At 44.5% G+C, this 13528-nt stretch overlaps 1 protein-coding gene across 1 annotated transcript in view; it reads right to left on the bottom strand.

Annotated features, from left to right (window-relative positions):
- rbm10 (RNA binding motif protein 10) overlaps positions 1–13528 on the bottom strand; it is a 59413-nt gene that overhangs the window by 26155 nt on the left and 19730 nt on the right. The window contains exons 6-7 of the mRNA XM_064921992.1: positions 12482–12642; positions 11539–11636 (exon numbers count right to left, since the gene is read on the bottom strand). Of these exons, the coding sequence (XP_064778064.1) occupies positions 11539–11636; positions 12482–12642 (259 nt within the window). The remainder of the gene's footprint in view (positions 1–11538; positions 11637–12481; positions 12643–13528) is intronic.

Genomic DNA, 13528 nt, shown 5'->3' with positions numbered 1-13528 from the left:
TCATTAGTCCAACAGTTGGGTGTCATCATTAGTCCAACAGTTGGGTGTCATCATTAGTCCAACAGTTGGGTGTCATCATTAGTCCAACAGTTGGGTGTCATCATTAGTCCAACAGTTGGGTGTCATCATTAGTCCAACAGTTGGGTGTAATCATTAGTCCAACAGTTGGGTGTCATCATTAGTCCAACAGTTGGGTGTAATCATTAGTCCAACTGTTGGGTGTAATCATTAGTCCAACAGTTGGGTGTCATCATTAGTCCAACAGTTGGGAGTCATCATTAGTCCAACAGTTGGGTGTAATCATTAGTCCAACAGTTGGGTGTCATCATTAGTCCAACAGTTGGGTGTAATCATTAGTCCAACTGTTGGGTGTAATCATTAGTCCAACAGTTGGGTGTCATCATTAGTCCAACAGTTGGGTGTAATCATTAGTCCAACAGTAGGGTGTCATCATTAGTCCAACAGTTGGGTGTAATCATTAGTCCAACAGTTGGGTGTCATCATTAGTCCAACAGTTGGGTGTCATCATTAGTCCAACAGTTGGGTGTCATCATTAGTCCAACAGTTGGGTGTCATCATTAGTCCAACAGTTGGGTGTAATCATTAGTCCAACAGTTGGGTGTCATCATTAGTCCAACAGTTGGGTATCATCATTAGTCCAACAGTTGGGTGTCATCATTAGTCCAACAGTTGGGTGTCATCATTAGTCCAACAGTTGGGTGTCATCATTAGTCCAACAGTTGGGTGTCATCATTAGTCCAACAGTTGGGTGTAATCATTAGTCCAACATTAGGGTGTCATCATTAGTCCAACAGTTGGGTGTCATCATTAGTCCAACAGTTGGGTGTCATCATTAGTCCAACAGTTGGGTGTCATCATTAGTCCAACAGTTGGGTGTCATCATTAGTCCAACAGTTGGGTGTAATCATTAGTCCAACAGTTGGGTGTCATCATTAGTCCAACAGTTGGGTGTAATCATTAGTCCAACAGTAGGGTGTCATCATTAGTCCAACAGTTGGGTGTAATCATTAGTCCAACAGTTGGGTGTCATCATTAGTCCAACAGTTGGGTGTCATCATTAGTCCAACAGTTGGGTGTCATCATTAGTCCAACAGTTGGGTGTCATCATTAGTCCAACAGTTGGGTGTAATCATTAGTCCAACAGTTGGGTGTCATCATTAGTCCAACAGTTGGGTATCATCATTAGTCCAACAGTTGGGTGTCATCATTAGTCCAACAGTTGGGTGTCATCATTAGTCCAACAGTTGGGTGTCATCATTAGTCCAACAGTTGGGTGTCATCATTAGTCCAACAGTTGGGTGTAATCATTAGTCCAACATTAGGGTGTCATCATTAGTCCAACAGTTGGGTGTAATCATTAGTCCAACAGTTGGGTGTCATCATTAGTCCAACAGTTGCAAACAAGAGTTTTTATTGGACTAATTCAGGTATGTTTATCCCCGTTTCGTTCCGTTTGCTTCCGTTTAATATGTGTTCTTCAACAGAATCGGCGGAATGAATACACCCCTGATTACAAGCAAACACAGAAGGAACAGCCACAAACAAACAGCATGGTCACGTTGCACGTTGTATATATAATTCTATGCTCTCTCTTCCGCTCATCTTTTCCTTCCCTTGTGGACACAAAACAACAGCTTCCTTTGACCAGGGAAAAACCTTGGCAAGGCTCTGGTAGGGAACACTCCATTCCATTAAGTCTCTGGTAGGGAACACTCCATTCCATTAAGTCTCTGGTAGGGAACACTCCATTCCATTAAGTCTCTGGTAGGGAACACTCCAGTCCATTAAGTCTCTGGTAGGGAGCACTCCATTCCATTAAGTCTCTGGTAGGGAACACTCCATTCCATTAAGTCTCTGGTAGGGAACACTCCATTCCATTAAGTCTCTGGTAGGGAGCACTCCATTCCATTAAGTCTCTGGTAGGGAACACTCCCTTCCATTAGGTCTCTGGTAGGGAACACTCCATTCCATTAAGTCTCTGGTAGGGAACACTCCAGTCCTTTAAGTCTCTGGTTGGGACTGGGAACACTCCAGTCCATTAAGTCTCTGGTTGGGACTGGAAACACTCCAGTCCATTAAGTCTCTGGTTGGCACTGGGAACACTCCAGTCCATTAAGTCTCTGGTTGGGACTGGGAACACTCCAGTCCATTAAGTCTCTGGTTGGGACTGGGAACACTCCAGTCCATTAAGTCTCTGGTTGGGACTGGGAACACTCCAGTCCATTATGTCTCTGGTTGGCACTGGGAACACTCCAGTCCATTAAGTCTCTGGTTGGGACTGGGAACACTCCAGTCCATTAAGTATCTGGTTGGGACTGGGAACACTCCAGTCCATTAAGTCTCTGGTTGGGACTGGAAACACTCCAGTCCATTAAGTATCTGGTTGGGACTGGGAACACTCCAGTCCATTAAGTCTCTGGTTGGGACTGGAAACACTCCAGTCCATCAAACCTCTAGTGGAGACTGGAAACACTCCAGCCATTAAATCTCTGGTTGGGACTGGGGACACTCCAGTCCATTAAGTCTCTGGTGGGGTGGGACGCTACCGTCACGAATTTAAGTCTCTGGTTGGGACTGGGAGCACTACAGCCCATTAAGTATCTGGTTGGGAGCACTACAGCCCATTAAGTATCTGGTTGGGAGCACTACCACCCATTAAGTCTCTGGTTGGGAGCACTACAAACCATTAAGTATCTGGTTGGGAGCACTACCACCCATTAAGTCTCTGGTTGGGAGCACTACAAACCATTAAGTCTCTGGTTTGGAGCACTACAAACCATTAAGTCTCTGGTTGGGAGCACTACAAACCATTAAGTCTCTGGTTGGGAGCACTACACACCATTAAGTCTCTGGTTGGGAGCACTACAAACCATTAAGTCTCTGGTTGGGAGCACTACAAACCATTAAGTCTCTGGTTGGGACTGGGAGCACTAAAGCCCATTAAGTCTCTGTTTGGGAGCACTACACACCATTAAGTCTCTGGTTGGGAGCACTACAAACCATTAAGTCTTTGGTTGGGAGCACTACAAACCATTAAGTCTCTGGTTGGGAGCACTACACAACATTAAGTCTCTGGTTGGGACTGGGAGCACTACAGCCCATTAAGTCTCTGGTTGGGAGCACTACAGCACATTAAGTATCTGGTTGGGAGCACTACAGCCCATTAAGTATCTGGTTGGGAGCACTACAGCCCATTAAGTCTCTGGTTGGGAGCACTACAAACCATTAAGTCTCTGGTTGGGAGCACTACAAACCATTAAGTCTCTGGTTGGGAGCACTACAGCCCATTAAGTATCTGGTTGGGAGCACTACAGCCCATTAAGTCTCTGGTTGGAAGCACTAAAGCCCATTAAGTCTCTGGTTGGGAGCACTACAGCCCATTAAGTCTCTGGTTGGAAGCACTACAGCCCATTAAGTATCTGGTTGGGAGCACTACAAACCATTAAGTCTCTGGTTAGGAGCACTACAGCCCATTAAGTCTCTGGTTGGGAGCACTACAGCCCATTAAGTATCTGGTTGGGAGCACTACAAACCATTAAGTCTCTGGTTGGGAGCACTACAAACCATTAAGTCTCTGGTTGGGAGCACTACAGCCCATTAAGTCTCTGGTTGGGAGCACTACAGCCCATTAAGTCTCTGGTTGGGAGCACTACAGCCCATTAAGTCTCTGTTTGGGAGCACTACAGCCCATTAAGTCTCTGGTTAGGAGCACTTACAGCCCATTAAGTCTCTGGTTTGGACTGGGAGCACTACAGCCCATTAAGTCTCTGGTTGGGACTGGGAGCACTACCACCCATTAAGTCTCTGGTTGGGAGCACTACAGCCCATTAAGTATCTGGTTGGGAGCACTACAGCCCATTTAAGTCTCTGGTTAGGAGCACTACAGCCCATTACGTCTCTGGTTGGGAGCACTACAGCCCATTAAGTATCTGGTTGGGAGCACTACAGCCCATTAAGTCTCTGGTTGGGAGCACTACAAACCATTAAGTCTCTGGTTGGGAGCACTACAGCCCATTAAGTCTCTGGTTGGGACTGTGAGCACTACAGCCCATTAAGTCTCTGGTTGGGAGCACTACAGCCCATTAAGTCTCTGGTTGGGAGCACTACAGCCCATTAAGTATCTGGTTGGGAGCACTACAAACCATTAAGTCTCTGGTTGGGAGCACTACAGCCCATTAAGTCTCTGGTTGGGAGCACTACAGCCCATTTAAGTCTCTGGTTGGGGGCACTACAAACCATTAAGTCTCTGGTTGGGACTGGGAGCACTACAGCCCATTAAGTCTCTGGTTGGGAGCTCTACAGTCCATTAAGTCTCTGTTTGGGAGCACTACAGCCCATTAAGTCTCTGGTTGGGAGCACTACAACCCATTAAGTCTCTGGTTTGGACTGATGTATCTCCTAAACAAGATTTTGGATCAGATGTGTATGAAGCCTTTAGATGGGTTCGTGTCTCTGCAGAACGGAGATGCCGTTAAGCAGTTGGTGAAGATACTGTGAGACACTGGGGCAGGCCAGTCCTTCATTCTGGAGGGCGTTTTGCCTTTGTCTGACACTTCAGCATCTGGTTACAGTGTTTTAGTACAAGGTGTGGAAATGGTTTGCATGAAAGTTATTTTTTTATAATGTAGAACTAAAGTCTAATTTTATTTCTGATTCCGTCGTCATTGGAGAGAGGTGATTTGGCTGGAGGGAAGGTCGTGCCAAATCCTGTCGTTTGTAAGGAACCCAGAGTAGAGGAACCTGATGCGTTATCAGAGAAGTACCCTAGAGTGCTCCCGACGTGGGCCGTTACATGTGTCTAAGAAAGTTGCCGGGAGTCTAACAAGTCTACTGTTGAGGAGGATGTCAGCGATCCCACCATAGTTGATCTTTTCGAGACATTTATGGGTGATTCTGATTTCGCTAAGCCTCCTTCAATGGAGAGTTGACCTCTCCATAGAAAACCCCAAAGGTGAGTTAGTTTGTAGGACCACGGAATGAAGAGAGGGTTCCTACAGTTGACACTCCGATACCTAGGAAGCAGCTGGTTGTGGAACAGAGTAAATATGTTTCCCTCTCCCCGTATGCTAAGAAATGTCCAGAGGAGGAGTTTGATGAAGTTAGTGTGGGTTACTTTGACAAATATTTTCTGACAAACGGGGGCCTCCTTGGAGATGTTAAACATGTACCGGACACAGACTAGAAACAGATCGGTTCCGGAGATGCATGTGCCTTCGTCCTCTGTTCTGTTTCCCTCTCGGTGGCTTCTACCTCGGGTTCAGATCTTCCCCCTCATCAGACCGTGAGATTGTCTAAGACCCTGGCCCATTCATCATCCACAATGAATACTACAGCTGGCTCGGGTCCATCGGGCCCCACCACCCTTTAGTCCTCAAGGGGTTTGCGAAACCACTCGAGGTGAAAAAGAACACCCGGACCTCCTCATTGCACCAGCTGTTGTCATCGGAGGTTCTATGGTATGAAACATCATGGTTCCCGTGGAAAAAAACTCTGTGCTATCCTGGAGCAACGAGTACAGGACATTACAAGGCTGCTTCCGACCGTTCTACGACAGCTGCCGGGAGCTGACGCTGTCGTAGTCCATGTGGGGTCAAACCACATTAGGAGGGCTAGCTAGGGTGTGAAAGATTAAGTAGGCATTACTGGCATTACACACCTGGCTAAAAGATTACTGTATTTTTGTTGGAATGACTTTTATAGATAACTTTGACACCTTCTGGAAACAGGAATGATGGAGTCCATCCGAATCATCTTGGCTCCTGGACTCTGTCCACACATTTCAAGGCTGCGTTGAGACAATGACTTATCAATGACCTAAGCCTAGCTCAGTTAATCCCTACCATTGTGCCACTGAGTTGTCATATTGCTTCAGCACATTCTACATTATCCCAGTGGCATTGACAGACACAATATAAGCAACTAAATGTATGTCCCTCTAACTACCCTGAATGCCTCTGTTGATCCTACAGCTTCTGTCTGCAGTAATCATGTGTCTATGAACCAGAGTTATACTGTTAGCACTGAGGTGGTGGGCCCTAGGAGGAAGTGCACTGTGTGTAGCTCCCCCTATATTAACATGAGCATGTCTACTTCTGCTAAGCTTCCCAGTAAAGCAATAAAAAATAGTCCACATTAACATTACCTTTGATGATACAGTGGTAGAAATACAAGGTTATAACATCTACAGAAAAGACAGAAATGCCAATGGTGGAGGTGCTGCTGTTTATATTCAGAACCACATTCCTGTAAATATTAGAGAGGATCTCATGTTAAATACTGTTGAAGTAATATGGCTACAGGTTCATCTGCCTCACCTAAAGACCATTCTGGTGGGCCGTCAGGGCCAGCAAGGCCTTCTCTGCTGGCCTAAACATCATCAGAATATATATTTTTTTTAAATATATTTTCCCACAAATATGTATTAAATTATTCCCCAGAGTAAGAGTTACACTCTTCATTTCATAGCGTTCCTCTTGGTTGCACTGCTTCCAGCCCCAGGTTGAGATTTGGAGGGCTGGTCTTTATGCTAGATATTTTATCCAATCATATTCAGCCATCATGTGTTGCCAGGGGTCTAAAATATGCCCTCGGGCCTTCAGAATCAACAGTGCGGGTGCTTGTAGCTTAAAGTGAATGGAAATTAAAATTACGTGTCAACCAATCAGCTTTAGAGTTGGCTATTGTACGCCTGCTGGCTGGCTCCAGTGTTACACAGGAGCCAGCTAGCAGGCGTAGTGCTGGCACGTCTTTTGATTGGATTACCAATATTGAGAGGCAGGTCCTATATGGGCAGGTCTCAGAACTAGGAAACTAAAATTGATCAACTAATTACTACTAAGCTGTTTTTTCAACCCACAATGGCGGAAGGAGAAGATATCGATTTGGTCGAAAATATAATTATAACGCCATTCTCAAGACAAACTTTTCAAGAAAAGTTAGACATTGTCAGGAGAGGTAGACTCTGACGCTACAAAGCCGACCCTACAAAGACAGGCTCCGAGAAGCACTGCAAACTGTAGTGCAGGGAATGCCTATTATTTGCAAGTGATCGATTTGGTGTTTGGAGCCACACTGGCTTTGCAAATCTGAGTTATCTAACCAAGGCAGCAACGAGACACCAAAGTACGGCTGGGCACTTACAAACAATGGTGCTTTTGAAAACTTTTGGGGACACCCGAGTGGATCTACAGCTCAACGAACAAGCGCGCAGGGCAACGAAGCTGCACAATGAAAAGGTATTGTACTCTTCCCCTGCAATTCTCTGAATAAAAATGTCAATTTGAAGGTGACGCAACGCCTGGTTATACTGCGTTTCTGTCTGAATGTATAGTGTCTAGAGCCATGGCATCATAATGATGGTAATAAGAGGTGGATTAATTCGGGTGGGACTGTAGGACTTCACTGAAGGCCCAGGCCCCAGAACCACGGCACGCTACTGCCTAAAGCCCATTCTAGTGGGAAGCTGTTATAGACCACCAGGTGTTAACAGTCAGTATCTGGATAATATGCGTGAAATACTTGATAATATACAGTTGAAGTCGGAGGTTTTACATACACCTTAGCCAAATATATTTAAACTCAGTTTTTCACAATTCCTGAGATTTAATCCTAGTAAAAATTCCCTGTCTTGGGTCAGTTTATTTTAAAAATGAGAAATGTCGGAATAATAGTAGAGAGATTTCAGCAATTATTTATTTCATCACATTCCCAGTGGGTCAGAAGTTTACATACACTCAATTAGTATTTGGTAGCATTGCCTTTAAATAGTTTAACTTGGGTGAAACATTTTGGGTAGACAGTTGAAGTCGGAAGTTTACATACACTTAGTTTGGAGTCACTAAAACTAGTTTTTCAACCACTCCACAAATGTCTTGTGAACAAACTATAGTTTTTGCAAGTCGGTTAGGACATCTACTTTGTGCATGACACAAGTCATTTTCCCAACAATTGTTTACAGGCAGATTATTTCACTTATAATTCACCGTATTACAATTCCAGTCAGAAGTTTACATACACTAAGTTGACTTTGCCTTTAAACAGCTTGGAACATTCCAGAAAATGATGTCATCGCTTTAGAAGCTTCTGATAGGCTAATTGACATCATTTGAGTCAATTGGAGGTCTGGTTCATCCTTTGGAGCAATCCAAACGCCTGAAGGTACCACGTTTATCGCAGATAGTGCTGATGACTCGTCACAAACTCCCTGATCTTCTCAAAAATATAGTTTGTCTCGCTTTGTCCAGTCCAGGTGGTGCTTGTACAGGCAGACCAGGAGGAAGGATGTCCCGACAGTCCGTACGCTCCTTAGCGACAACATCAGGCTCCAGAGCATCGAAGCTGTAAAACAGGGAACAACAACAAATCAGAAGACACTACAACCTTCCACAATATCAATTCAGCACCCAGGTTTACATAAGAGTAACCTCATACAATTAAAATGATTTTTTTACCTGAAGTACTGGTACTGCTTGATCTGTGGCAGCAGCCTGAAGTACGGTGTTGTTGCCAGCCATAGCTTTCCACCAGCATCGTACCATCCTCCAGTCCAACCAGCTGTGGGATGTTGACCTCTGTCACAGTGCTGTCCTTCACAACACCAGCAATCTCAGACAAAGTGTTCACTCTGGTCTTCCTGAAGCGCTGCTCGATGAGGCCGAAGCACCAGTCGGGGGCAAACTTGATGTGGCCTGTGATCAGGAAGTGAAGGTCCAGACTGTGTAGGAGCATGTGATCAGGAAGTGAAGGTCCAGACTGTGTAGGAGCATGTGATCAGGAAGTGAAGGTCCAGACTGTGTAGGAGCATGTGATCAGGAAGTGAAGGTCCAGACTGTGTAGGAGCATGTGATCAGGAAGTGAAGGTCCAGACTGTGTAGGAGCATGTGATCAGGAAGTGAAGGTCCAGACTGTGTAGGAGCATGGTCCGCCTGGCATAATACCAGAGCACAAACTTGTTCTTGTTTTGGCCGCTATCACAATTCAGGTCCACACGTGTTTTCCCCCAACTCCGTAGTTGGTGAAGAAATGGTGCATGTTGATGACTGCGCTGCTGCCTGCTAGCTTGCTTGGGCCAGCTCTCATTTTGATGACTGTATGACTGGTGGATTGATGCTGAAAGACACATTCCAGATACCAATATTTGAACATTATTGTACAATAGATGTGAAATGGCATTCTCAGATATCGTCACTACACACAGTTCATACAGGAAATGTTAGCTACTGTAGCCCTCTAACGTCAGCTGGCTAGCTAACAGCAAGCTTTAACTAGCAATACAAACCGATTGTCACAGCTAGCTAAAGTTAACCAATAAGTTCAATGTTAGCTAGCTAACATTAAGCTATAACTAGCAATGGGAAAATGGCATTCTGAGATAACAACACTAACGTTGCACACACACACAAGTTAATGTTAGCTAGCTAGCCAGCCACCTAACCTCAGCTAACGTTAGCTAGCTAACAGCAAGCTTTAACTTTGGGTCTTTTGTTTAGACATGTCACGTTAGCTAGCTAACAGCACGTTTTAACTTGCAACGAAAACAACATTTCTGACAACATTAGAAACGTATAATATCTGAATCTGTAGCTAGACTCTTACCTGTATTCACGGCAGACTGCAACCCCTTTCATCAGACATCCTGCGTTGTTTCCGTTTAGTTTGCACAGCTTGTTTGGCCTGTTGCGTTCCACTGATTTAAAAAACGTGTTATTTTCCAGAGTGAGAGAGAGAGTCAGCATTGTATGGCACGATCGTCGTCCAGAAAGTAGTCCACCACCACAACTTTTTCCCACTGACCTTTGTCGATAGCGCCTGATAAAGTCAGGGCAGCGGTGTTATCGAGAGCAACATATTTGCAGTTCTCCATGGCTGACGTTATATTAACGTTATATCTTTAAGAAAAACTGCAGTAGAAAGGATTATCTAGGCATACCGAGCAGCTCATTTTATAGACACAATATGCCACACCTTCAGACCAATCCGAACTCATCTCTCGGCATGTCCAGCCCACTCATTATCTCAGCCAATCATGGCTAGCGGGAAGGTTGCTCGCTTTTTCTGTGGCTAAACCAACTAGGCTCGTAATTTAACAATTGTATTCGTATTTACAGATGGTATACAAGTTTGATATTAAGGCACATGAAAGTTCAAATGTTCCAGAAGCTATTTCTGCAAAAAAAATGCATTTTTGATGAAAACAAATTTTACGTTCAAAAGGCTCTCATGTGAAGTCGTGACTTGCGCCATACGCCTAGATTCCTGAATCGGTTATGAATTAACTCTAAGAAAAACCCTTGAATGAGTAGGTGTGTCCAAACTTTTGAATGGTACTGCATATTTAATTGTTTACAGCCAGTAAACAGTACGGACGCATTTATGCTTATTAAGTTGTATAATGGGAGTTGTTTTCTGTGAGTAAACCACCAACAGAAGGTGATACAGGTTTCGGTTTATGTTTTGAGGTTGGACTTTCGCACGTATAGCTCGTTAGCATGTAGGACTCACCGATCGGTGTCACCTCGTTAAGTCTGTGTTTCGCCTGTGCTGGCCCGGGTGCTATTTAAGAGTGGCTGGCCCCAGTGCTCCAGCTGTTTTGATAGATGTGGAGGGTTAACACCTTCAGGTGGCACGCCCTATTTTGATTTCTAGACGAACAATCTTTTATCCGATTTCCCTGGTTTCATTTTGCTCCACCTTTTTGGATCGCTTCCGGTCTTTATGTTTGGTGTGGATTTTTCTTTTGTCTTGTCTCTTCTTGGGCCATTTTAGTGGGTGTTTATGCTGGGTGTCTTTTAGGTCCCAGGTGTTGTTGCTCGTCAACTTTCAGTGGACACTTCCATGAGTGTCTTTCAGAACCGCTCCTAAAACCCCACCTGCTTCGTTCTGGTTGTCGGTAAGTGATTCTATGTCAGTTCACCCTTCTGTTTGAGTGATTTTTTTTGATTTTTTTCCTGGGGAATGTAACACTAACCCCAAATGAATATAGTTGGTTCAAAGTTGATTTTTGCATTTATTTATTTTTTACCTGCGTCTCGTTGAACATCTCTGGTGGCGATAGACAAAAACCAACGTGCGCACGATGCCGTAAGAGGACGCCGGTTTGGTCAGCATGTTACGACTTAACCAGAAAGACTCACAGCTGTAATCGTTGCCAAAGGGTTAACCCTAACCCTAACCCTAACCCTAACCCTAACCATAACCCTATTGACTCAGGGGTGTGAAAACGTATGTAAATTAGATATTTCTGTATTTAATGTTCAATAAATGTATAAAAACATGTTTTCACTGTCTTTCTGGGATGTGTCAAAGTGTATGAATACTCTGAATGCATCTGTTGGTTATTCTATCCTACAATCCCCAAATCTCCCCACAGGGATAAAAAACCAAGGAACATTCTCCTAGGTGGAGAACAATGAGGACAAAGGCTATTTTAAGCTTAGCGTTACAGGAAACAGGATGTTGAACGGAAATTAATTTTAGGTCCGTCACGAGGATGGAATAACATGAGGTGTGTGAGTGTACCGTTTGGATCCTTTGGCGAACTCCACGGCGATGGCCTTCCCATCTATAGAGAGAGCTGGCTGTAAGGCCTGGAGGATCTGGAGAAGCTGAGATGCTTCCTGCAAGACACACAGCTCTGAGTAGACGGCTGTATGTATCTCCTCACCACTACAGCTGTATGTATCTCCTCATCACTACAGCTGTATGTATCTCCTCATCACTACAGCTGTATGTATCTCCTCATCACTACAGCTGTATGTATCTCCTCACCACTATAGTAGACAGCTGTATGTATCTCCTCATCACTACAGCTGTATGTATCTCCTCACCACTATAGTAGACAGCTGTATGTATCTCCTCACCACTACAGCTGTATGTATCTCCTCACCACTATAGTAGACAGTTGTAGGTATCTCCTCATCACTACAGTAGACAGTTGTAGGTATCTCCTCACCACTACAGCTGTAGGTATCTCCTCACCACTATAGTAGACAGTTGTAGGTATCTCCTCACCACTACAGCTGTATGTATCTCCTCACCACTATAGTAGACAGCTGTATGTATCTCCTCACCACTACAGCTGTATGTATCTCCTCACCACTATAGTAGACAGTTGTAGGTATCTCCTCATCACTACAGTAGACAGTTGTAGGTATCTCCTCACCACTACAGCTGTAGGTATCTCCTCACCACTATAGTAGACAGCTGTAGGTATCTCCTCATCACTACAGTAGACAGCTGTAGGTATCTCCTCACCACTACAGCTGTAGGTATCTCCTCACCACTATAGTAGACAGCTGTAGGTATCTCCTCACCACTATAGTAGAGAGTTGTTGGTATCTCCTCACCACTATAGTAGACAGCTGTAGGTATCTCCTCACCACTATAGTAGACAGCTGCATATAGTAGACAGCTGCATGTATCTCCTCAGCACTATGGTAGACAGCTGTAGGTATCTCCTCACCACTATAGTAGACAGCTGTAGGAAAGCGAAGCCCCGGTTGAGTTGTGTCTGCTTATCTTTGATCAGTCGAACATTAGAAGGAGACAGAGTAGCGAAGGGAGCCAGAGTGGACAGGATGGACTCCAGGGAGGTATGGGGACCCAGGTTCCTCAGGATCAGAGCTGGAGAGAGGAGAGATAAAGGGCGGGATGGGGGGAGGTAGAGAGAGAACATTAGGAGACAGAGCAAGGAAACAGGACGGAGTCTGGAGAAGTATGGGGACCCAGGTTCCTCAGGATCAGAGCTGGAGAGATTGGTTGATTGGTTGAGAGCGAGGAGGGAGAGAAGGTAAATGAAAGAGACAGGTACAGTGCCTACAGACAGTATTCCTATTCCTAGATTTATTCCACATTTTGTTGTGTTAACTTCTTACGGCTGAGATTGGCTGAGATCCTGTTCACCAGATCGACTTGACAGCAGCCAGTGAAAGTGCAGGGCGCCAAATTGAAACAACAACTTGTTGTTAATCCCACCACTGTGTCCGATTTCCAAAACGCTTTACGACGAAAGCACACCAACAGATTATGGTTAGGTCAGTACCAAGTCACAGAAAAACAGCAATTTTTCCAGCCAAAGAGAGGAGACACAAAAAGCAGAAATAGAGATAAAATGAATCACTAACCTTTGATGATCTTCATCAGATGACACTCATAGGACTTCATGTTACACAATACATGTATATTTTGTTCGATAAAATTCATTACATTGGCGCGTTATGTTCAGCAATGTTTTGCCTCCAAAACATCCGGTGATTTTGCAGAGAGCCACATCAATTTACAGAAATACTCATAAAAACATTGATAAAAGATACAAGTGTTATACATGGAACTTCAGATAAACTTCTCCTTAATGCAACCGCTGTGTCATATTTCAAAAAAACTTTATGAAAAAAGCACACCATGCAATAATCTGTGTATGGCGCTCAGAGACGAAAACAACCCAAACAGGTACCCGCCATGTTGTGGAGTCAACAGAAATCAGAAACAGCATTATCAATATTCACTTACC

The sequence above is a fragment of the Oncorhynchus masou genome, chromosome 18, assembly GCF_036934945.1.
Source record: "Oncorhynchus masou masou isolate Uvic2021 chromosome 18, UVic_Omas_1.1, whole genome shotgun sequence".
Taxonomy (NCBI): Eukaryota; Metazoa; Chordata; class Actinopteri; order Salmoniformes; family Salmonidae; genus Oncorhynchus; species Oncorhynchus masou.
Note: the sequence above shows the minus strand (reverse complement) of the source record. Positions and strands in the feature narration are given on the sequence as shown.